Consider the following 24692-nt stretch of genomic DNA (forward strand, 5'->3'; position numbering starts at 1 on the left):
TAAGCAACGTATTAGGTCAACGCGGTTCTTTGATATGCGTACCTAAATTTTATGTTTTTGTTTTCAGATTGATAAGTTTATCTAATATTTTATTTCTATAATCTGGTATCTACCAGAGCATAATTTCATCATAAGCAGTACCTATAAAACAGTTACAAATGTTTACATTCACTAATTGTATAGGTGATAGAACCAGTAAATACTCGTGTCCAACCTATAAAATGTGAAACTGGAAATGATAAAACGAATATAGCACCTAGGTAGGTAGGTAGGTACCTATTGTTTACAAGTGATAACAGTGTGGGTTGGTGTGGTTGGTTGAGTTTAAATTAAAATACATTGTTCTAAAAATTCTATGAACCTAGGTAAGTAAATAATTTAATTGTTACTCATTTAACCATTTGCGAAGCTCAGAACATATGTCGTGGTATAATCTTAATTAGAAAAATATAGATCTAATTTTCAGTTCGTTGCCGATTGCGTTTTTAATCCTAATTCCCTGGTACGTATCGAAATCTTGGTTTCGTTATCTCGGCTACGTTTTCTCTATAACTGGGAAAGACTAGTGTCGGTCGGCTCAAAGAGGTACCTACCTACTTAGTTAGAAATAAGCGGTGCGATGTGCATATAAAACGAAAAACTCATATTTAAATATTATAGTAAGTTTAAATATTTATACATTTATTGTGCTTATTTTGTATGTGTAATCTAGTTTTTGTATTAATATGTAAATATTCGTAAGCAGAAATAGTAGGTAAGACTTAAATTATACCGCAAAATTCAGTTTTTTCTTGTTTTCCCTGTCCTTAAGTTACATTTAAAGACATTTATTCCCATAAAAGTTACTTGACAAAGATCGCTATTGATCGTTAAGACTGTCTTTTGAATTTCTGCTTTACCTGTTACCTAACCTGTACCTAAACTTTATTTTAAAAGAGGAGAGAAAATGAAAACATTAATAAAAACCAGTTACTATATAAATTGGTTAACGAGAGGTTACTTAAGAAGTATGCAAACTTACTCACTTAGACCAACCTAATCACAAACTCAGCTTAGCAATCTTGAAGTAAATAATTGCGCCAGCGTCTTTAGTCCATATTCTTAAGTTACAATTACTTCTATAAGCCCATGACTCGAAATCCTTCGAGGATCCTTCTAAACAATGAGTAAAATAGTTGAAACGGATGATGAAACAATAAGAATCTTCGAATGCGTTTTAGTCAAGGTAAAACTCAATGAATGATAGATACCTAATATGTATTTGATTATTGGTTAACCATACATTTGAGCGAAGTTTTAATTGTGGTTTTCGACTCGGTCATATTATATATATCTATCAGTTGAAATGAGACAGATAAATTAAAAACTGTAACTCTTGTAACCAACCACTTGAAAAAAAAAAAAAATATCAGACGCAAATAATATTGAGACAATAGTGATATAGTGAAGAAATTTGGAAACTTATGTGTGTAAATCAATAAAACAAGTAGCTATTTGTTTTTTGTGAAAATTTAAAGATATCGGTTATGCTTTATTTTTTTCCAACTAGTAGGTAACTATAGGGACTACTTATTGTACATAAAATAAATAAACATTATATTTAAACTGCGATAGAATACGCATTAAATTAGTTAAAAGTTTCTTCAATATTCACCAAGTAGATGCATCTCTCTTATATTTCCCGACTGAAGCTAAAAATGTTTGACTTTAGTATAGAAAAATGAAAATAAAGCGTTTCAATCGTAATTAGATACGTTTTTTATATTTTCAGGAAAAGACAATGCCAGAAACCGAAGATGCTATAGAAACTGTTATTGGCCGTTTTGGAAGATATCAGACATGGATTTTTTTTTTAATGACAATAGGGAGATTCCCAGCTGAATATCAACTGGTTAACGTAGTTTTCATATTACCAAATTCAGAATTTGTGTGTATGGATGAAGCAGCATTTAATATTAGTAATCATTGCCCATGTAAAAATCCGCAATATGATCAAACTTTTATCGAGAGTTCGGTGACAACTAATTGGGATCTGATATGTGAAAATCGTCAACTGGCTAGTTTAGCTCAATCAATGTTACATGCTGGAATTCTTGGAGGCAGCATATTCTATGGACACGTATCTGACAGGTAGGTACGTCCCCGAGAAACTAATTCATAAATCCTCATCTAAGTTAGTAGGTATGCATCGCATATTATTAAAATAATCATTTGTAGATATTATTTTATATCTCTAAGGTAATAAATATAAAAACATTTATCTAGAATGAATACTATAAATTTTTCTCATTTGAGTATTCTATCATTTTTTTTAATCGATTAATTTTCTCATTTACAGATATGGTCGTAAAACTGCCTGTTTACTTGCACTCTTTTGCGAAGTATTATTTACTGCATTGTCAGCTGCTGTGCCTAAGTTTTGGATGTTTGTGGTATTTCGATTCTTAATCGGTACGGCTCTAGGAGGAACAATGCTCTGTTGCTACGTATTTTTGATTGAACTTAGCGGAACATCTTTTAGGCCATATATAACAGCATTAGTTGAGATATCATATATTTCGTCTTACCTCTCTCTCCCCATCATAGCTTACTTCGTGCGAGAATGGAGATATCTCCAACTGGCTACATCCCTGCCCTGGTCATTTGTCCTTTTGTATTATTACCTAGTACCAGAATCTCCTAGATGGTTAATAACTACGGGAAAAAAAGAAAAAGCCATAGAAGTTTTGACTTACATAGCGAAAAAGTAAGTTTATACCTGTACGAAGATGTTTGTTGCATTAGAAAGTAACAAATCGAAAAATAAATAAAATTTTAATTCCAGGAATAAACGGCCAATCGAAAACATAAGGGCCGTTGTTGAAAAAGTTCAAGGAGAAGCTCAAAGTAACGATCGAGAACAATTTGGATCCTACTTAGACCTGTTCAGAACACCAAAAATTAGAACGTATGCACTGCTCACAGCATATGTGTGGACCTGCTGTGCCTTTACCTTTTTTGGTATTAATCAGTATATTGGTAAACTGCAAGGCAATCTTTTTCTTAACGTAATGCTTTCGGCAGTGAGCCTCGTTCCAGGATTGTTCCTCGTTGTAATAGCTTCCTTGTACTTAAAAAGAAAAGTAGGTGTCCTAACAAGTTTTATGGTGGCTAGCGGATCGCTGTTTGTATTCATATTTATACCAAAGAATATGGATACTGTTGAATTGGTATTTGCTATTATCGGTCAACTAGGAGCTTATACAGCATTCATGCAAATTTACCTATTTACTTCTGAAATATTCCCAACTATAATAAGAAATTCAGCAATGGGATTCGTTTCTGTTTTTGCTAGATTTGGAAGTTTCACAGCGCCTTTTGTAGTCAATATAGGAATAGAGTGGGTATCTATTACAATATTTTGTGTATTGGCTTTTATTGCAGCTTCTTTATGTTATTTCTTACCAGAAACTAAAGATTCTGTTCTACTTAATACTGTTCAACAAACAGAAAAGCTAAGAAGTAGAAAGATTAACACATGAGTAATAAATTAATTATTTTGTCACAAATCCTATCAATGTTTCACATAACTTGACCCATGCTCTGCACCTAAAGTTTACTATCTGAAATTATAAAGATATTTAAAATAAAACTCGCTTATCTTTTTTTTGTTTTATAGTAGGTACAGTTTACTGTTTATTATACTAGTATTTACGTATGAACTATTGTGTAGGCAATAAAATATAACGTAATAAATACTATTAAACCACACAATTTAAGTCATGAAAAACCTGCGTACCATATGCGTCTTAATATGAATAAAGTAATTTTACGAAAACTGTCTTTTTTATCTGCTGCATTAGAAATAAGTATAAAATTGGACGAGTTTTCTATAGTATTCTATGTATCTTCAGAACAGTATCTATTAAAAAGATTCAAAAAAGCTTTTCATAAAAATTTACCTTATCCAAGATTCTATATTGAATATTATGAAAGCCGCCAAAATATTTCGTTACAAAAAGGAAAAGCAAGGTATGATAAATAACCCAAAACTTAAATAAAACACTGAATAAAATAAAGTAAAGAAATGAAATATCAATAATTGTCCAGAAAATAAACGCTAATTTTGCCATATGCAGCGATTTGGATTCATTCTTCTTAGGAGGGTTCTTCGACACGAAATCAATGAAAGTACCTGAAATCAGACATTAGCAAAGACTTGTGCACCCACCGGCTTCACGCACCAGTGGGCGCAGTGGAGTAAGAATTAACAGTAAGTAAATATACTTAAATAAATCTTTTAATTTTTTGTTTTCTAAGCAAGTTTTTAAACTTTATAACAGGAAACTAAAAGACTTAAAGTTTTTTTTAAATAATAAAATAATAACCCTCTCTGTGAAATCTCTCAAGGCTAATATTTTTCTCCTTCCATCGATCTTGAAGCCAAATTCTTAATTCATCCTCTTCACAGGGTAAATCCTCGATAGGGTGTCTGTAACAATTTATGCTTAGGTTTTCAAATTTAAACTTCGAGATATGCAATTTAATTTGCATTATGAAGATTGTCGTTACTGGTATGGCACACGAACTCGCCTGTGAATAAGAACCTCAAATATAAAACTTATGAGCCTGCGACGAAAATCCACGCAAGCTCAGTCACTTATGCGTAAATCGTGTATAAAATTACAAAAATAATCACGATTGTCTAGAGTCAATTCAAACGAAACGACAGCATGTACCGAAACATGACGCAAACGTTAACGCCCATAACGATGCCGCAGTGAGCTTTTATTAAAATTGTACTGATATTTAGTTTAAACTCAACTTTAATTAATCCGCGAAAACACGGTACGCATGAGTTGTTGCCTTTACAATGGCGATTTTTCAGTTAGCAATTGTGCGTTGTGCGTATTTTTCGATGTCGGAACTGAAAAAGATCTATTTCAGTTGAAGAAATTATAAAATTTACTGTACCGATTTGCCTGGTTCTAGCGGATTGGGCTTGTCACGAAGTTTCTTTTTCATAAAAGAAACGGCTTAAGAGAATAAAAAAATTATAAAAATTACAAAAATATTATAGAAATACAAAGCTGCTCTGATGCGGGTATAGTTATTTTGTACCTCGAATGGTACTGAGAATAAAGACGATGGAACGTGGACGGTAAGTAAGGATCCAGTATTATTACCATTATGGAGAAAGATCTAAAAATACTTTACTGCATAGGAACAAATTCAAATATGCAAAAGCAAATAAAAAATTGTAGGCATGCAAAGGCAGTCTCATTGCTGCAAGCAATCTCCTCCAGGCAACCATTGATATTTAGCCTGAGGGCCCACGATGGTCACCTCAATATTTTATAAAAGCTAAGCCCCGATACAGGTAAAAACGACCAGGGACTAAAGAGTTTGGGTTGTTGGTATTTGGGCAGAAAACAGTTAGTATAGGTATGTAAAATAGTAGGTACCTCAAATCCGTGAAAGTTAAGTTAGCAAGGGATATCTTTAGAAATCTCGTATTCCTTTGCCAGACGCTTATAACAGTTGCTACCCCCTGCTAGACACCCGGCTGCTAAACTTTAATAAATTAAATTATACTTTCCCTAATTTATATGTTACTTGGTGAAATTTAACGTCAATAGCCGGACAGTTTTAATGGTTTTGACTTGTCAGACACATTGAAAGTCCGCAAACATCATGCAAAGACAGATTGTAGTCTTTCAAATAACACTTAAATATTGCCAAGCAAAGCATTGGAAGGGAATTAATTTTAAAAGGATAAGAACGCATCAAATATCTAATTCTACAATAACAAAGTGTTTGTCTTGTTTTCGGTTTTTATTATCAACTCAAGATGTGCGTAAATTATGCACTGACATTGAAATTTTTAGTTCATGCAACTGGTTTTATCACAATTGGTAGTACTTCACAAGGCTTCAACTAATTTTTAATATTTTTAAACTTTTACTAAATGCCGATTGATGCTACAATATGGTAGAGGTACCTTGCAATAAATGAAATTGAAAAAATGATATAGTAATGAGATAAAAACTATTGTGCTGTTAGAAAAAAGCAACTGCTGATTTCTTCCCTGTTTCTTCCCTGTAGAATCTGCTTTCCAAAGTAGTGGTAGAGTCAGTAAATAACTTGTTGTGTTTATATAAAGTAGGCCTTCTTGAAATGATTGAATTTAAATTAATTTTTCAACTACTTGAGTAAATTTAAAACCACCGGCTTCATTGTACAGAAAACTGACAATAACGCTTGGCACTACAATAAACTAACACAATCTGCAAGAAATTTAATTTATTTAAAATGTCTATTTCATATAATTCATATCGAGCTTTGCGATGAAGGAAAACAACTTTTATTATTACGTAGAAATCGTCGTACACCATATCAAAGGTCAGACATCGATTATATTTATAAGAGCAGTTTAATTACCATGGTTACATTAAAAGCCTTATAATAATAGTTTGTAGTTTAGCAGAAAAGGTTCCACGTTCAAAACTTCAGCTAAAAAGATCGAAGAATAAATCAAGGAAACATATTTCCTTACGGCTTGACCAAACTTTATTATCTATATTAGTATTATAAGAAGGTAAAGTTTGTGAGATTGTAGGGGGTAGGTAATCACTCTAACTAATGGATTAAGTTTTACAATTCTCTTACGAATAGAAAACTACAATATGTGTGACTGTCATAGGCTAAAATACACCCCACCAATCGGTTTCCCTTGGTTTTCCTAATCCTAAGGTTGCCTGGAAGAGATCGCTACTAAGCGATAAGGCTTTGTCTCCTTCTTTTTAAGTTTATTTTTGTTGTCTTAATAATCAAAATAAAATTTTCCAAAAGTAACTTCTGTTCAATTACGTGCTCATGCAATTTTTATTTTTTATATTTTTATAAATAGCGGGCACACTGTGCAAGTGGTCAACTGTTATAATGATATGTGATAAACCCGCCAATGAATAAGCACACCAGAGGAGCCACCAAACAGATTTATTCCCGGGAATTTCCTAACTCCGTCACCAGTAGAATAATCACGAACATACTACTAGAACCATTAGATGAAGCCACGGGGCATAGACACATATTGAGACATAAACTAACTTTTTAATCGTGGCATAACGTTGGAACGGCTGTGCAGCATTTTGACCCATTTCAACTGACAGCATCTATCAAATGTGAAATCGTAAAACACTGTATAACTATTCCGACGTGATGCCACATTTCTTCATAACGACCAAACTGGAAAATTTCAAAGAATTAGAACGTACCGTTTGAAATGGAAATGCACGTGTTTAGGCAAATTTCCTCTCAATAAGTCCAGTTCGGTTTGAGCTGGTGTGTCGTAAGCCACTGTGACATCATAAACCGAAACCAGGCCAGCACTCCTCATACGAGAACAAAGCACCGCCCACCCAGTTGTACGCGGATGCAGCACGTATTCGTAATTCTGCAAGTAGTAAAAAGCATCTACCTAAATGGTCCACAACTATCTATTATAAGCTTCGATGTTTTATTATCAATATCCAATAACAGTTTTTGTTATTTGGTTAACCTTCGCCCATAAACAGAGCAACATTTCGCAGGGATTTCAAGGAACACGTAAAAATAAATTGCAATCCTGTATCCATCAACCTACACCGTAGTTGTATAGCCTCACTGTTCTCTAATTACACTAGTAACTATGCCCTTGAGACCGGAACACAGCACTGCTTGGCGGCAGAAATAAGTATAACGTTAGTACTTCCCGGGATGTCACAAATAGCTCTAGTACTGTCCAATGCTGGACTAAAGGCGAGAAGACAACGGAATGGTTTTCCCTTATTCATCAGCCCTTAATCAAAGCACAGGAGAGGCTACTGCTCACTCTGTGTAATATTTCCTTCGTCACCTCGTACGACACCCGTGGGCAGACTAAGGGTAGTGACCACTGTTTTCAGATCTGCCGTCAACACACCGCTTACGATCACAATTAAGATTATCATTTTACAGTTCGAAGGTTCTTATAACGGCACGGTCCTTGATGTGGTGTAAGAAAGTTTTTTAATTACAAAGTTAAACGTTCACTGGAATCGCACTTGGTCGTAAATGGTCGCTTTTGACAAAGTTAACCATCGATTGTTACTCAACAAGCTCCATGCGCACGGTATCTCTGATTCGTTGTTAATGTGGAGTATGTCTTATCTTTCAAATAGAAAGTCAATGGTGGTTATTGAGGGATATCAATCGAATGAGTTTATAGCTCAGTCTGGAGTTCCTCAAGGATCAAATTTAGGACCTCTTTTTTTCAATATTTTTATTAATAATATTACCGATATATTTTTCAACAGCGATGCGAGCCTGTTGTAGGAAAATTGTCCCCTATACCTCGTATCTCGGATTGCTATAATAAGTGTGTGATTAAGCTTAATGACTTAGACATTTTTCATGACAGTTACATTGAATTTAGAGGAAAAGTTATTGATATTTGTTCTACTAATTAACCTGACTTACATTTTAGTTTGTTAAGTTTAAGTTTAATTTTATTTATTATTTTAAAGACATCAATATTAATTACTTTAATCCGATTTAATTCATTTTTGTTTTGTTTTGTCTCCTAATAATTGATTAAGTTAAATTTTTTATTGTAATTTAGCTTTAAATATTTATACTTTTAAAGGTTTATATTAACTGACTAATAATTAATAGTGAATAATTTATAAGAATGACTTTTTTAACATTTTAATGCATGCTGTGATAACCTGTAAATAGTTGAACATTAACATGTGACTCATTGCAAAAAAAAAAGCAAGTTTTAATGTATCTGCTGTACTGTAACGTATGTACTGGTTGTCCATTATAAATAAATAAATAAATAAATGATGATGCAATCTCAGATGGTAGCGGGCTAACTAACCTGTTACCCCTAACAGGTTAGTTAGCCCTCCCGGTGGCATTGGTAGACTTCTTCCGCCTTTAAGAACTTCAACATCATCATCATTATCAACTCATTACCTGCCCAATACAGGGCACGTGTATCCTCCCAGAATCAGAAGGATTTAGAACGTAATCCATCACGCTGGATTAGTAGACACTCGCCTTTAAGGACATTCATGTCCTAGGTTTCTGTAGGTTGCCTGGTAGAAATCGCTTTTAAGCGATAAGGCCGCCTATTGTATTATTATTATTCTTATTAAATTCTTTATTGCAAACACAAAAACAAAATACAAAGAGAAAAAAAATAATAAAATACTAGGTTAGGTGTGCAAAGGCGGTCTTATCGCTAAAGCGATCTCTCCCTTTGGCGAAAGTAGTTGTGATAAGGAACGGGTTGTTGCGGAAATAAAAAAATATACCTAAATAAAAATATTGCAAACGAATCTCCACGTTATACATTCTAATACTACACATATAATATATATTGTTCATACATACAACAATAATAAACGACATACATAAAAATATTTTTAAACGTACAAAATTGTACCTTTACTTTCTTTTGATTGTGTTTGTTATTGCTTTTTGTATGGTGAACAATAAAGTGTAATTGATTCATTTGCCATTATGGAGAACTCTCAGGCATGCAACGCATATATACAACTTCGATAAGGCAGAGGTGCATGTACTCCGTCGCACCCCGAAAGAGACCTAACCACTACGCTATCATCGCTATTATATTACCCGTACTATATCGGGCAAACACGCAGCGATATGGGTAGGCACTAGGTGTTTCTTTTACTAAGCCAGTAAGGTTTTAGTTATATAAAATAAGCCGGATACTAACCGGTAATTTTTTCGAAAGTGCATATTTCTGACTCTTCCGTTTATTGTCGTCACTTAAATCCGTGCCTTCAGGAAACAACACCACGCGCTGCTGGTATCGCAGCCTTTTGTAGTAATCCACGAACTGAGACATGTTCACTTGATCCTCTTGCCAGTTCCTCTTCACGTAGAGGAAGTAGTTTAATTGCATAATCCAACCTGAAAACATGTAACATATCCTTCAGGACATTGAGAACCAAGCCAATAGGGTATTATAGAATAAATATCAAAAAACGTGTGTGTACTTATGTACACACGTTAGAAGTTATACTTCTTTGGCGTAACAAGATAAAAATCTTTTCAAAAATTTTTTGAAAAGATATCCTTTCGCCTTATTCTACGTTTGTAGAAAAAACGAAACTATAAATATAAAAAAGGTATTGTTTGAATTATTGAAAGTAGACTGTCAAACCTTTTTTAGAAGAACTAAAATGTTGACTATTGCTAACTTCATGGTGTCGGTTTATGTGACAGAGCGGTTTTAGCAGAGCGTTCGTGTTCTTCACTTTAGTGTTGTGGCATGCTTCACATGCATGCATGCAAACCGTAGTCATGACAGAGAATTTTTACTAACCAATGAAAATACTGCTTTGAAATTCCTACTACGTACTTAAGCGCACCGATATAACGTAATGTTACTTATACAAGATTACGTGAAAATTTCCAGGTTCTAGAGAAATCAGTTTGCTTAATAGCATAATCTATATAATTATATACCGAGTAGCAAGACAACTCTCGCAATAAGTAATGTATAATCACTTAAATGACTAGGTAGTCAATTATATGAACATACTCTAGGAGAAACATAAGTACTTATATGATGCTCCTTTCCTCCTAGAAATTCACGTGACAACGTACAATTTATTTACAATGTTAACATTATTTTATTATACACTACTACTCTTTTTATATACCCTGGCGATAATATACCCTGGTGTTTACTTATTCTGTATTATTATTCGATGACAACCTGCGATTTCACCGCAGCGTTATCTTTGGAACTATTCGCGTAACATAAGTTTGCCGCTTTAAAACAGATTACGAAATAACGGATATTTATTTTGGTTGATCCGGTCTTTGCCCAAACAAAATAATTCTTAACCGGTTACACACAAAGTCATATCCAAAGATAACTACAAAAAACGCAAAATCCGGTCTGCGGTTCATTTTAACGGGATAAAGCGTTTTTTTTTTATTATGAATTACTAGTCCGCGGAACAAATGTAATGAAGCAAATGACAAGTCTTGAACATTTTAGATGAGATTAGGTTGGGTCATTTTAGTATTTTAGAGGTAAACAACATATTTTCGTTAAGTTTCACAGAAGTCTAAAATTAAAAATAATTTATTAAAATTCATTTTAATTTTAGCAGAAGACTAAAATATTGTCTAGTTTACTGTATATTGTCTGATATACAGTAAACTATTTAACTTTATACTAGTATACAGATTGATTCCCAAAAAATATGGTCATTTCTAGGATCGAACCCACGATCCCTTCCGAAAAATTCCTTATAATTTGTTCAACTCACCCATTCCTGGAATAGATTTGATTTCGTCTTTTAAAACAAATTTAATCTTTGATTTCCCTCTAGCCATTACGTCTAAAATGTCTGATTTAACATCTGGAGGTTTGTCAATAAATTTCCCTTTGCAGATGCACTCAACATTTTTATATGGCTTCTGTGTTGCATGATACAAAGCGATCCAAACATAATTCCAGTCCACTCTTGTACGATGATTCATAACAATGATTGTAGTTTCATTTGGGTCCACATAATCACCATAATGATGAAGTTCCGTGTTGCAGCACCACTGGAATAAGGCCTGAAGAAACACTTATCTATTTACTGTGAATTCGTAATGAGACTGATCATGGTATAAACGTAAACGTGAATACGTTACCACTGGAAACAGCTCCCATAATGCAAAAAGTACATCTACCACTTTTCTATAGCATATGTGATTGAGAAACATTAGATACATAACGGGACAATAGAGTATATAAAAACCTGAAATATAAGATTTTAAATAAACACTTTTAATCTATGTACCTACAATAAAAACCACGAAATGTTTATCAAGCCCATACTTTCAATGTTCACTTGTATACTTGTTTACATAAATTGAATATATTTTACCAATTGGCAACAGTACAAACAAGAGTATAAACTTTCACTTTTAAACATTTCACGTACGAAAATAAACATCCAAAAGTGTTGACAAAAGTTAAACAATTAAAACAAGATTGAAATACGTAATAATTTTATATTGGACTCGTTCAATCGATGAATTATTGATAGAGTTTCTGAATAAAAAAAGTTTTACAGAAATATTACATTTTTGTTTTTAAATTAAAACAGTTCACCATACCAGCTAAGATGGTGTAATACCAGGCAGCACAAACCAGCAAGCCTACCGCCATGGTGACCGGCTTACACTGACGAGGGGTTAAAAGAAGCCATAGAAATCCCTTTAGATTAGAACCCTTATAACCTGAGATCCATTACACACGTTTACTTTACATAACAAATGAGATGTAATGAAATACCTAAAAATAACTTACACTCACACTCATTCAAAAAGCCTGATGAATCGAACTATAAAAAAAAGTACTAATGGTGATATGGCTGCATATTTTTTCTCTTTCCATAAAGCTGAAGAGTTAATATGTTTGTATGTTTGACCCTACAATACAATCTAAGGATACTAAAACCGGTTTAAACATCATTTTTGCATTTTGATAGCCAGTTTATTGATATAAAATTAGATACTTACTTACAACATATTAACTTTAAAATACTGTTTTTATTTTGTTATCTCGCACACAACGGAATTTCGATATACTGTTGAAGGGTGCATAAATATATTTTATAAGGTATCTCCATGTACAAATATTAAATCAAAAGAAGCATATTTATTTTTCCTTACAAACTAATTCAAAACATCCTCAGTGTTTACTTATGACAAGTGACAACCCTATTGAAGATAAAATACCGACACGTGCATAGAGGGTACCTGCGCTACACGACGCGTACCTAATAGTGACAGGAGTCACTTGATTTTACTTTTGCATGTGATGTTAAGGCTGTATCTGATTTCTTTCAGTAAAAACTTAGGCAATAGATTACTCAAACAGAGTTTCGGTTTTACAGATAAGTCTCAGAGGCAGTAAACAATGTTCCGCTAAAGCCTTTGAAGTATTATTTCGGGTTTTCCTTTTCCTTTCCATTATTTTGTATTAATACTTATTACTTATACATTTAGTCCACTTAAAATAAATGAACAATTTTAAATAAACACCATACTTTCAAATATATAATGCAAGACTTTAAGCAATAAGGAAAAACATAATAAAATATGATCCATATTTTAAAGTTAAAAAATATAAACATGTCTCCTGTGGTTGTACGATTCAACATTCATCCGCGGTCAGCACACATACGGAATAAATCTATATAGGTACGCGACTCATACCGTTTGAGTTTATATTCTATTGTTTAATTTATGAGAGAATTATCTCCATATCTACATTGTCTTTGATATTAAAAACTCGTTTCAGACTCAGAAATTTACATACAAATTAAATTTGTACCGTTTGTAATTAAAATAAGCATATTTACATTTAAATTGCTGAAGTTATGTTTCTCTTGTTTTTGTTTTACTTGCTGATTGTTTTTCAGCGTGGTCTGTCAACTCTTCTGTACGTCTTTGCTGAATGCTATTTATTCCCATTTCTTCATCGTCTTCTATTGTCATTGGTAATTCAACACCTTTCGTCTCGGGCAGCAGTATACACACAAGTGCAGCAATCATCGGAAATACGCCAAATGCTATAGGAGCACACCATTTTCCGTGCGGCCTCAAACCAGCTACAAATGGAGCTACCATAGAACCAAGTCGTGCCATCATTGATGATATTCCAATTGCTGAATTCCGAACTACAGTTGGAAACATCTCCGTACAGTACAAATAAATAACGATAAATGATATGAAACTACATAAGATGCCCATGCAACCCATACTAATAGAGCCTGTACCTTCAGGGATTACTGCAATTATTACAAGGCAAATACTACAAGAGATGTTAAAGATGATAACTAATATTCTCCTTCCTGTGAACTTAATGAGCGGTATAGCTAAGAAACAGCCAACCATACAAACACCACTACTGGCTACAATGTTTATGAATATATTGCCTGCCAAGTGGCTGATGTACTGGGACATCCCGTAAAAGCAATAGCTCGACACGAAAGATATAAATGACACCACCAAAATATTCTTCCTCAAATAGGGTTTACGAAATAAGTCAAATGCAGTTCCTTTCTTTTGACCCAGTCTTATTGATAGCAATTGATATGTTTCAACTTGAGGCCGAATATCATCTTTGGGGAGATTATTTCTGTAACATGAATAAAAAGTTTTGAATTATCATTGCGGCTATAAATAAACCTTATCCCTAGATTAATCAAATAATTCAGTCATTTTAAATGTTATTTTTGTTTCTTAAAATTTATAAGAGTAAATACTAAACTGAAATTTAATTCATGCAAAAAATATGTTTGTTTTATTACACTTCAAGTTAGCCCTTGACTGCAATCTAAGTTGTTGCCTACGGTTGTGGTAGCGGGCTAACCTAAAGCAGCCCTTGATCCGTTTCTTCGCGACATCGTACCGGAACGCTCAATCGCTTAGCGGCACGTCTTTGTCGGGAGGTTGGAAGCCTCCCACCATTAGATTTGGATTAATTTTTTTTATGGAAATCTATATATTATCTTACGCTCGTACCAATACTTACATTATCGCAATATGCTCCATTAATGTTATCGCCTTAAATGTTTTGTTCTTAGCTATCAACCACCTCGGCGATTCGGGCAAGAAACATATATAAATCAGCATAAACAAATTCACAACTGATACGCTTAGTAAAAATATTACATAATCTCTTATGATATATCCGAAAAGCGCCACTGACATATGACCAATAGTGAATGGGACGTGAAATATAGTTGATATTTCATCTCTGTATATAACTCCAACATATTCAATGATCAAAACGAAACCAGTCACCATAACACCTCCAACAGACACTCCCAAAATGAATCGAATTATTGTGAAACTCCAATAGTCGGGCATAAAAGCAGTTAACACACCAGTAAACATTTCTAGTAATGACGATACTAGCAATGCCTTTTTTCTACCATATCTGAAACACCTCATCTGTCTTTATTTTGATTTTACAATTTACTTCATACATATCTGAATATTCTTATACCTGTCAGAAGCAATACCGATTAACAGACTTCCAATAAGAACACCGAACTGAAAAACAGTTTGGGTGAAATCCTTAAGCCACGACTTTTTGCATATTAAATTCCATTCCGTTACAATAGTTCGAGTGAAGATTGTTGTATCATAAACAGGATGTTCGCAACACGTATAGTTGCCTGGGCAAGTGTAAACTGCAGGGGGAGCCAGGACAATGATAGCCATCTGATGTAGCCCTACTCCGAATTTACCGCCGAATATCAAAAAACAAAGCCAGAAGTGATATTTGCCAAAGTTTCCTATGAGATCATTTATGGGTACTTGTACCATATTTGTAAGTTAATATAATAAAGGTGACAAGAGAAATAAATAGTTTGTTTGATAGCTTTAGATAATGTCTGAATTTTTCTGCCGTCAATTTAATGTACCTAATCGCGATGGCTTGGATGTAGATAAATAATCAGGTGAGCTTTTATATCCTTCATCCTAAGATCATTTCTTTTTCTTTTCCCCTTTTCCTTTCTTTTTACCCCGGGGAAAGGATAAAATTATATCTTCTCCCAGAGCTTGATCTACTCTCTGTGCTTTATTTGTGCTGTTTATATACGTGTAATATGAAACGCGGATAATTTCTCCTATTTCCTGTTGCCGTACTTTGGCACGTGGACACGTTAATTTTATCCCTTGTCAAGGGATATAATCTTTGTCACCTGCGTATGCTAGTTCTCCTCTCAGAATCACTTGGTATAGGGCGGTGTTCCATTACGCTGGCCAAGTGCTGATTGGTAGACTTCATATCCCTTTGAGAACATTATGGAGGAAAAAATTACTACGCTTCGAAGATACAAAATTACGAGGATATAGGAAGAACCAGCTATATTTGGTTCCTAACAATGTTTCAACCGTCAAAGCAAGTTATATTTACTTGCTTAAAAATCACATAACTGAAAAGATAGAAAGCCGGGGATCGAACTCGGTCTCCCAGAAAGTGAGGCTGAAGTTCTAACCACTAGGGTATCACCGCTTGACCTGATGTTACCTTTTTAATATTATCAATATTCCACTTGCTTGTGTTTGTGTGCTAGCCAATTGCCTTTCATATTTTATTATATAGGTAGTTGGCGAAATGTAAATAATAAATTCCTAATGAATCAAACAGCGCAGAAAACCGCACTTTTCTCACTTACTTATCTTTCAATGATATGATAAAAAAGCAGTTTAAAGTGAGATAAATCTATCCAATCTTATTTTAATCTGAATGACAAGTAACAAATAGATACAGATTACTATAAAACTGAGTCTTTAAAAAGTAGATCAGGGTACTATTGTTATTTACTATGGGGAAATGGCATGCACCATTATGCAGGTTTCTAATACCTAAAGGGCCTCATTCACAGGCATTTTGTCGTTTGCACGCAGATCGCATCGATTCACTGCTGTAAAACTGCCGTTAACGAACATGCTGCGATCTATCACTATAGACTCGTTTGCATCGAATCGTAGCGTCACAGAAAACTCCTGCAAGTAGAATTCCCCAGTCAGCGAAATTGTGCGTAACTTACTTGCACCAGCAATATGTGCATTTTTTTAACGTACACAATAAGCAAGAATCTCTGCAAAGACCACCTTAATTGAATTAAAGAATCTCGTGCCTGTTTTGGCAAATATTTAGGTATATTTTATTGACTCCAACAATCACACGACATTGTGTTTAAGGTCAATAATCTGGCATACATAAATACCTATTCTCTTTTTCAAAGTCACTTAAGTTTTAATTGGCCTCATTCAAATCAGCCAGTAGGTATAAACTAAAGATAATTAGGTATGTTTCTACTTTCCAGTAAACGCTTTGTTTACTGGAAAGTAGACATTAAAATTACGTTTTTTGCTTGATTTGTTTAGCTTAGTATACCTAGTCATATCGCTAACTTCAAAACTAACAGTAGACAAAAATCTGAGCTTCTAGCTCAGATAAAAAAAAAGAAACAAAGATGTTGCAAGACATGAAATGTATGAGAAGTCATAATAAAATCAGGTCTCTCAAGAACGCTAACTTTTCGAATTCAAAAAACTTACGAGGAGATAATACGTATAGAAAGACTACCCACCGATATAACTCAATGAGTCGCAACCTGATAGAACCGATGGACGCTGAGGTCCTGTAAACACAGCAATTGTAGATGCTTTTAATAGTGTTTTAGTAATATACCTGTCTTATCGGTTTCACACTGTATAAGGCAATTGTTACCTATCTGATCAATACTCAATAAGCGTGGTGAGAAAATTATCTAACTAGCTTTACAGAGATAAAGAAACTCAGTTTTGAAAGATTATATACCTATGTTGTTTAATTTAGTTTGTTTTAATTGTAGCTTGTTAATTTATTGTAATTATTATACGTTGGAACTTGATATCATAGCGTCTGGTTTCTGATGAATGTACAGAGTGAATATGGCGCGATTCATGGTGGGCTCTACAGTATCTAAACCGATTTGATAATATGCTGTATTTTTTTTAAATCTTTAGTAAAAGAATTTACTAAAGAAATATTTCATTTTTTTTTTCATTAATATACTTTACTGGATGTTATTGCTGTCCCGTCAATAAGATTTCCTAGTGCAGCAGCAACAATATTTTCATCCAAGGATTTTTTTTATATTTTTTATTTAGGTATTTAAATATTATTTTGTTTTTTTGATTATTTATTTAAATAAATAAGAATCGAAGCAAGGTGCCTACTATTGCGCTGTTATTATCGATTATTACAAAATATAACAAAATAAAAAAAATACATTAATAAGGTACCTACCCTAAGTTCCTATTTTAATAGAATTAGCAGGAGTTCATAACAATTGAGAATCTAAATCATTCCTATCTACATTTATTATCTTAAATAAAAATATGCGGAATCTTATAGAAATGTAAATATATTAAAAGATAAGAATATCACAGAGATTAACTCTTAACATCAAAATATTAAATTACAGATAACAAAAAGCAAGACAAACAGGGCGTTGTTTAGACCAACTGAGGTAAATTGTTTGACGTATTTTATCTGATTCCGCGGCTGAAGGCTAAAACTTAATTAATGCGAATTAATTCTGTTAAGTATTAAAATATTTAATCATATACTGCAGTAGTAGGAGAGCTTTTTGTGACAGAGCTCTCTCGGGGAAGTACCTAATACCGCCATGCTTATTTCTGTCACCAAGCAACATTGTTGAAATTCTGTGTTCTGTTCTGAGGGGTGTGGTTGTTAATATAATAACAGGCACACTTACGCCTCAGGTTGATGAGCCCAGAGCGGCAGGTTGCTGGACGTATTCCTTGTTATCTTCAAATTTAAAACAGTTTTTAAAAATTGGTTCATTGCTAATGCCTAATACTCTTTAACTGAATTTTTTGATGAGAATATACGTGAAGACTTATTCTGCTGACTCTGCTAGTCATCACTATGAAATTTTATATTAATAAAAATAAATAAGAATCTGTTTCGTTAAAATTTATTTGTTTTAAAATGATTTTTTATTTTATTGTCTCCATTACCATTTTAATTTGCAAATTTAATGTCAGAACGTAAAATAAATGTTATAGTGTAAAATGGACTTTGGCACTTCTATGGCGTACACATTTAGGTAATTGTTTTAAAAAAAACAATTAAAGCAACCATTTAGATCAAAGGCGAAAATCCACAGCCATTTTTAATTTAAAAGCAAGTACCTATAAGTAGTTAATTAAGTTCAAACCCCCCCCCCCCCCAATTTAACGTTCGACCACTAGGCAACCCACAGTACGTTACCCGACTATTTTTCTGTACTCTTTAAAAACATTTGTTGATTTATCAGATACGACGCAGTTGCGCGAACTACTACATAACAGAATCGTGTAATATCTCATTATTTAAAATGAAGTGTGTCCAATTTGCCAGAAACGGATGTAACCAATCGCCATTTAAATTATGTTGCTCATAAAACCATATGAGCAACATCAATAAGCGCTCTGTTTATCAATGAGGAGATCCTTGCTAATCGTAGTTAATATTAAAAAAGGAAAAGGATGTTTGTTTGTCCTTCCTTTGAGACTAATTACAAATTCAATAAACTTGTTCTTTGGCAAAGGGTTAGGTAAAAGGACCGAGAGTAGGTAACTTAGTAGTTTAGGCAGGTACTTTTTATCCCAGGAAAACAAACGGCTCTCGAAGGATTTGTAAATGCCTTAACAAACGCGGACGAAGATCGCGAGCAACAGAAACAATAATATAATTTATAAAGAATAAATTAAATTAAAAAAGTATATTGATATTATAAGTATAATATGTTAGTATTCCACAAGTAAGTATAAGAATTTACATTTTAATCTCATTATTGGCCTTCGATAAAATTAAAAATTATATAAATGCGTCTTCATGGTCTAATTATAATTAATTAGACCATGAAGACGAATAGAAACTTAAATGAAACACCGTAATTACTTAATCAGAAGTGTATTTACAAAGGAAATGTTGCTTTTCTACTTAAAATAATAATTGCATTTTGAAAACCTGTCCTCAAATTAACGCAAAACAGCGGGTGTGGCGATCCCTTTTTTCCTCTAGAACGCACCTATGCCAACATTGGTTTGTGAATCAGTTGAATTTTCTCTATCCTAAAGGGGATAACTAAATCGAAAAACCACATCTGAATATAAAGTTTCCATGGTTTTAAGTAATCATTTATTAATAACAATTACTTAAAAAATAATTCATCGGTATGTAGTTATGTTATTCTGCACATTGAAAGTCCCACATTAATTATTGTGAGGCGCGTAACAGTTTCACAAAATGGAGGACAGGTTATTCTACACCCGAGTCTTACAATAATTAGGTACCTACTAGTCTTTATTATCACTTGCTTTGCTCTTTTTACCGAATTGTTCTCCTTCTTCAATAGTTGTCATGAGCTCACATCCTTTAGTTTCAGGAAGGGCAAACGTAACAAACGCTGCTATAAGCGGAAATACGGCGAATGCCACGGGGGGCATCCATTCCGCGACATCTTTCATTTCTATAACAAAAGGCGCCAACATAGAACCCACTCGGGCCATCATTGAAGAGAATCCAATAGCAGCATTCCGTACTACTGTCGGGAACAATTCAGTGCAATATAAATAGACAACCACAAAATTGATAAAACTAGCTACTTCACCTATACTAGCAAGTATAACTGATCCTACATTCCCTTCTGGAATGAACGCTAAAATAAACAAACACAAGGCACATATGAAGTTAAATATTATCAAGATGGTTTTCCTACCGATAAGTTTCATCAAGGGAATGGACATAAGTGTGCCAAGTAACGTTACACTGGCGCCAGCTGCAACATTTGTGAAAACATTTCCACTTAACTGGCCAACGTACTGTGATACACCGTAAAAACAATAGCTGCAAGTTAACCAATTAAATGACATCGCAGCGATATTTTTTCTTAGATTGGGTGTTCTAAAAAGGTCCAGAATACTGCCTTTTTTGAGTTGATTCTTTTCTACGGATTCTTGATATAACTCGACATCCCTTCGGATATTTTCTGTTGGACGATTGTTTCTGTAAAAAAAATTTTTTTATGTAATTTCGCATATATATAAATAATTGTAGTTATTACTATTTCCTTTTCTTCACCCGTCTTAAATTACAATGAACGTTAGGTTAGGGTTAGCTAAGTTTTATTATTTTTACTTACATTTTAGCTACTCGTTCTAAAACAAGAACCGCCTCGTCTGTTCTTTTGACTGCTATCAGCCAACGCGCAGTTTCGGGCACCAAAAAGAAGTAGGACAGCAGAATGATTGTCGGCAACGAAATTGCGAATTGAAACTTTGTGTAGTCTCTGAAGTAGTATCCGAAAACCGGTAGCAACATATGGCCCAAATTGAAAGGTGTTTGGTACAATGCCGAAATAATGTCTCGATACTTTGTGCCAACGAACTCCATGACGATGACGAATCCCGTAACCATTGTGCCACCAACGGACATCCCCACCAAGAAGCGAATGAACGTAAATGTCCAAAATTCGGGAACATAGGCAGCAGTTATTCCCATAGAAACTTGTATTACCACTGCAAGCAATAAAGGTTTCTTTCGTCCAAACCTAAAACAAACATTAGGATTTTAACAATAAATAAATAGAGTGCGACATTACACGCATCGTTATCTAGCCCAAAAGAAAGCGTAGCTTGTGTGATGTGTAAAAAGGTGACTGATGAATATTTGGATGAATAGTTGTCATAAAAACTTATAATATACAGATAAATACGCAGACTCTAAAAAAACATTCGTGTTTATTACACAAACATTTGCCAGTAGTGGGAATCGAACCCACAGCCTTGGACTCAGAAAACAGGATCGCTGCCCACTGCACCAGTCAGCCGTCAAAGGCGTTCTTTTAGTGGATATAAGTGAGTATTCTTTTTCGAAGATTCCATAACTCAGTCCAACCACCGCAAATAAAAAATGTTATTCAATTGACACAATATTATATATCGCATTCTCGCTTAGTCGAGGAATTTCCTTGATCATATTAAGTGGTTAACTGTTTAACTAGAGGTAGGCATCTCCCCACGTATCTTCCTAATTCCTTCCTTCTTCCGTGAGGTTGACGTAATTTTAAATAACATATTCAAAGGTTTAATCCTTCTACACCTAGCGAACGAAAGAAACTCGTTCGTTGTCCAACTAAAAAGATCTCAAAAACTAAGTATAATTATAATGTTTATAATAAATATAGTTCTATCTCTCAATAAATCTAATCTAATTCAAAATGTTCAGATCAAATCAAAAATCATAAAGTCAGTGGAGAAATTTTTATCGAGAGGATAGAAAAAGCAGCGGTAGGAAAAACACTCCTAAATACATTCTTCCATCTGCAGATCTCCGATAAGATCGATTATCACTTTTGGGCATTACTGGCCAGTTCCAAGGTTCGGATTGGCCGTTGTATAGACGTGATGTGAGGAATAAGGAAGGTGTCAAATAAAGTAATTAAATATTCATAAGATAAAGAATAGTTTTGTTATTACCTTACCTATCGGAAGCCATTCCAAAGCACACACTGCCCAGTAACGTTCCCAATTGGAACAAAGTCTGTGTAAAACTAGTCAGCCATTTCCTGTCGCATATTAAATCCCACTCCATAATTATTGTATTCGTAAATATCGAGGTATTATATTCTGGCTCTGGGCAAGGACAAGTGGCATTACTGAAGGAATTCTTACAAGTATACTCCACTTTTGGCGACAGGAATATAATGGCCATCTGATGAAATGCCACCGGGAATTTGGTTAGAAATATCAGTAAACAAAGACATAGCTGATATTTGCCGAAAGAGCCTGTTGCCTTCTGAATTAGGTCCTGCGTCGGTGCTGTTTCATTCGTTGTACCCCCTGTAAAGAAACCCATCAATAAAGATGAAAACCAATATCCAATCCAATCAAAGTCGGGCATACGAATTCTATAGAAGGTACAATAGATAAACTAATAGCATTGTGCTTCCAATGCCAATGAGTTTATCTTAAGTAAATAGCTACTTAATAATCATACAATAAATATTCAAGCCGAGATATTCCGGGAGGATAAGAGCAATTAGGAAGTTTGTTACCTGGAGGAAACTTAACTTGACTCCTATTTGTGATTTAGGAAATTCAAATAGAAATACCTGTATCGCAGACGAATAAAATGACCTGGAATAATTGGCAAATCTCCAGGTAAAGTTATGCGTTTTGTAATTTTTACATGGACATTTTATGTAACAAGTTCTGCCAAGTTACCTAAAACTTTTATAATTTATTTTGCCTGTTGCCATGCCTGTCACCGAATAACTCTCGTCCTCCGTCACGGGAAACCTAGGGACTCAAACCCTATACGTACGTAGTACCTGTTTCTGTACGCAAGTTCGACTCGAAAATCGTGTTTTTTTTTAATACGAAGAAATACTGTACCTAAGTTGAAATGTCAAAACCTTCATGAAGACTTTAGTAATATGATGTATGAATAATAATGGACAATGGATCGAGTCTTAAGAGTCAAATTGTACTTTGTCTACCTGTCAGATCCTCAAAACTTCTGAGTGGAATAAGGAATTATAAAAATTCAAACTGATAAACATTACTGAGACAATTTCGGTATCTGATGGTTTAATGTCGTAAGCAATGTTAAAAGCTACGGATCACGATATCGTGACTTCCGATTTTCCCTGGGTTCCCAGGGATTTTATCATTATATTCCCAGGTCATAATAAGTACCTATGTTAGGTATTACTTAAGGTAGGTATTAATTGCTTATTATAATTCAATCCCAAATATTTTTATAATCCCGGGTTTTCGAGATTCTCTCAGATTCGGATTTTCACACTAGACTCAAAAATCAAGTAATAAACGTCAATGTTCATAAGTTACCTACGTATTTAGACAAGAAAAGGTACCTACCTAACGAAATCTCTATAAACAAACAACTTATGTCTATAATAATTATGAATAGGCCAGTTATTAATATTAAAGGCCTAGAAAAAAAAAGAATTAAAATAGAAGATGAAATCTTCTAGTCTCTATTTACTGAGAAGGCAACGACCTTAAACATCAACAATATTGAATAAAAATTCTTATCTACAAAATGTAAATATTCGAAGTGCTTGTGTTTATTTCCCTTGGTATCTGTATTGTCAAGGTCCAAAAACACAATATTCGCAATATCGAGGCCACGAGAGCCACGCGAATACTTTCACCGCAAAAAAATGACACTCTTACCATTTTCCTCCTTGTGATTTTGCATTTCCATGATGAGTCTGTTATCACTAGAAACTGGTCAGTTATCACACGCGCTTGTGGGCTGTACTTTACATTGGAGAACAAAGAATATGCTCCCACTCCCAGTGGCATACGGCAACAGACTGGTCTTTCACGTTTAGATAGTGCGCGCGCGCCTCCAAACCGCAACCGCTCTCGTGAATCGTCAAACGTGATGTCGCAGAACGTTAAAGGGCATTTCTGATCGAATTCCAACAAGTCAACAAGCAGGCGGCTCAAGTTGGTGCGACTTATTAAAATTAATTATTTACCTGTAGTAGGCATAGAAGTAAAGGCTATCGGAAAGCCACTACTAGTAAACTTTTTCTAAAAGCCCGGTCTTCACTATTTCTTGGCTGTACCTACCTATTGCGTGTTTTTTAAGCTTCTGAAAGCTTAACCTTAAGAGGCATAGCAGCAACTTTAAAAGATTACTTAAATAATTAGCTTGGGTTTTTTTGGGAAAAGCTTTATTGCTACCTCCGACCTTTGGGCAGGACAAAGGTTATGTCGGATTCCCCCCTCTAAATGGGGTATACCTAAACTAAAAACCACCACGGCATGTCCCTCTCGTTGGCTTTGTTGGACGCTCGAGGAACCCGTTGTATACCTCGCTAACAGGGGTGCAGGACAGTTTGAACCCCCCTCAGACCGTAGAGAAGCTTGTGTAGTGACGGGTAGCTAGCCCAGTAGCTACCCGCCGCGCCGCCTCCCAAGAGAAACTGTCGAGTGGCAAATTACCGCAGTCTTCTTCCCTCAGTCTACTTAAATAATTACCTACCAAATTGACATTTATCACAAAAATACGTAAATCATTAAAAGTTACT

At 34.3% G+C, this 24692-nt stretch overlaps 4 protein-coding genes across 7 annotated transcripts; 1 reads left to right on the forward strand and 3 right to left on the reverse strand.

Moving 5' to 3' along the window:
* The first annotated feature begins 161 nt into the window (after nucleotides 1-161).
* Nucleotides 162-3640, forward strand: LOC120630038 (solute carrier family 22 member 3-like). 2 transcript variants are annotated; one of them, XM_039899162.1, is made up of 4 exons: nucleotides 162-502; nucleotides 1772-2130; nucleotides 2339-2746; nucleotides 2825-3640. In XM_039899162.1, the coding sequence occupies exons 2-4, from the start codon at nucleotides 1781-1783 to the stop codon at nucleotides 3519-3521; spliced, it is 1455 nt and encodes a 484-aa protein (XP_039755096.1). In that variant the 5' UTR covers nucleotides 162-502; nucleotides 1772-1780; the 3' UTR covers nucleotides 3522-3640. The 2 variants fall into 2 exon arrangements, with proteins under 2 accessions (XP_039755096.1, XP_039755097.1); XM_039899163.1 differs by having other exon boundaries at nucleotides 162-365.
* On the reverse strand, nucleotides 3640-12228 carry LOC120630039 (lysocardiolipin acyltransferase 1-like). Of its 3 annotated transcripts, none has more exons than XM_039899164.1 (7): nucleotides 12160-12228; nucleotides 11692-11798; nucleotides 11319-11613; nucleotides 9749-9945; nucleotides 7257-7435; nucleotides 4368-4471; nucleotides 3640-4174 (listed from the first exon to the last, which is right to left on the reverse strand). In XM_039899164.1, the coding sequence occupies exons 1-7, from the start codon at nucleotides 12209-12211 to the stop codon at nucleotides 3915-3917; spliced, it is 1194 nt and encodes a 397-aa protein (XP_039755098.1). In that variant the 5' UTR covers nucleotides 12212-12228; the 3' UTR covers nucleotides 3640-3914. The 3 variants fall into 3 exon arrangements, with proteins under 3 accessions (XP_039755098.1, XP_039755099.1, XP_039755101.1); XM_039899165.1 differs by having other exon boundaries at nucleotides 12126-12186; XM_039899167.1 differs by lacking the exon at nucleotides 12160-12228 and adding an exon at nucleotides 11879-11967.
* Nucleotides 12229-13413: 1185 nt separating this feature from the next.
* LOC120629950 (organic cation transporter protein-like) lies at nucleotides 13414-15415 on the reverse strand. The gene is made up of 3 exons (XM_039899043.1): nucleotides 15062-15415; nucleotides 14585-14992; nucleotides 13414-14188 (listed from the first exon to the last, which is right to left on the reverse strand). Exons 1-3 carry the CDS (start codon nucleotides 15382-15384, stop codon nucleotides 13426-13428), a joined length of 1494 nt encoding a protein of 497 aa, XP_039754977.1. The 5' UTR covers nucleotides 15385-15415; the 3' UTR covers nucleotides 13414-13425.
* Nucleotides 15416-19521: 4106 nt separating this feature from the next.
* On the reverse strand, nucleotides 19522-24058 carry LOC120629971 (organic cation transporter-like protein). Its single transcript, XM_039899067.1, has 4 exons — nucleotides 23827-24058; nucleotides 22110-22467; nucleotides 20769-21176; nucleotides 19522-20632 (listed from the first exon to the last, which is right to left on the reverse strand). The coding sequence occupies exons 1-4, from the start codon at nucleotides 23855-23857 to the stop codon at nucleotides 19924-19926; spliced, it is 1506 nt and encodes a 501-aa protein (XP_039755001.1). The 5' UTR covers nucleotides 23858-24058; the 3' UTR covers nucleotides 19522-19923.
* Nucleotides 24059-24692: the final 634 nt, after the last annotated feature.

Source organism: Pararge aegeria, chromosome 15 (genome assembly GCF_905163445.1).
Source record: "Pararge aegeria chromosome 15, ilParAegt1.1, whole genome shotgun sequence".
Classification (NCBI taxonomy): Eukaryota; Metazoa; Arthropoda; class Insecta; order Lepidoptera; family Nymphalidae; genus Pararge; species Pararge aegeria.

Bases quoted from the DNA above. Each gene is read 5' to 3' on its own strand.
- LOC120629950 (XM_039899043.1), bottom strand. From the start codon at position 15,384: ATGGTACAAGTACCCATAAATGATCTCATAGGAAACTTTGGCAAATAT. The intron at 14,993-15,061 runs GTATAAGAATAT...GAGGTGTTTCAG, and splicing joins ATCGGTATTGCTTCTGACAG to ATATGGTAGAAAAAAGGCAT. The intron at 14,189-14,584 runs GTAAGTATTGGT...TTCATGTTACAG, and splicing joins ATGGAGCATATTGCGATAAT to AAATAATCTCCCCAAAGATG.
- LOC120630038 (XM_039899162.1), top strand. From the start codon at position 1,781: ATGCCAGAAACCGAAGATGCTATAGAAACTGTTATTGGCCGTTTTGGA. The intron at 2,131-2,338 runs GTAGGTACGTCC...TCTCATTTACAG, and splicing joins TATGGACACGTATCTGACAG to ATATGGTCGTAAAACTGCCT. The intron at 2,747-2,824 runs GTAAGTTTATAC...TTTTAATTCCAG, and splicing joins TTGACTTACATAGCGAAAAA to GAATAAACGGCCAATCGAAA.
- LOC120630039 (XM_039899164.1), bottom strand. From the start codon at position 12,211: ATGGCGGTAGGCTTGCTGGTTTGTGCTGCCTGGTATTACACCATCTTA. The intron at 9,946-11,318 runs GTGAGTTGAACA...ACATGTTTTCAG, and splicing joins CAAATCTATTCCAGGAATGG to GTTGGATTATGCAATTAAAC. The intron at 4,175-4,367 runs GTTATTATTTTA...GTCTGATTTCAG, and splicing joins TGAGAGATTTCACAGAGAGG to GTACTTTCATTGATTTCGTG.
- LOC120629971 (XM_039899067.1), bottom strand. From the start codon at position 23,857: ATGGAAATGCAAAATCACAAGGAGGAAAATG. The intron at 21,177-22,109 runs GTAAGGTAATAA...TGTTTGTTTTAG, and splicing joins TTTGGAATGGCTTCCGATAG to GTTTGGACGAAAGAAACCTT. The intron at 20,633-20,768 runs GTAAGTAAAAAT...TTTTTTTTACAG, and splicing joins TTAGAACGAGTAGCTAAAAT to AAACAATCGTCCAACAGAAA.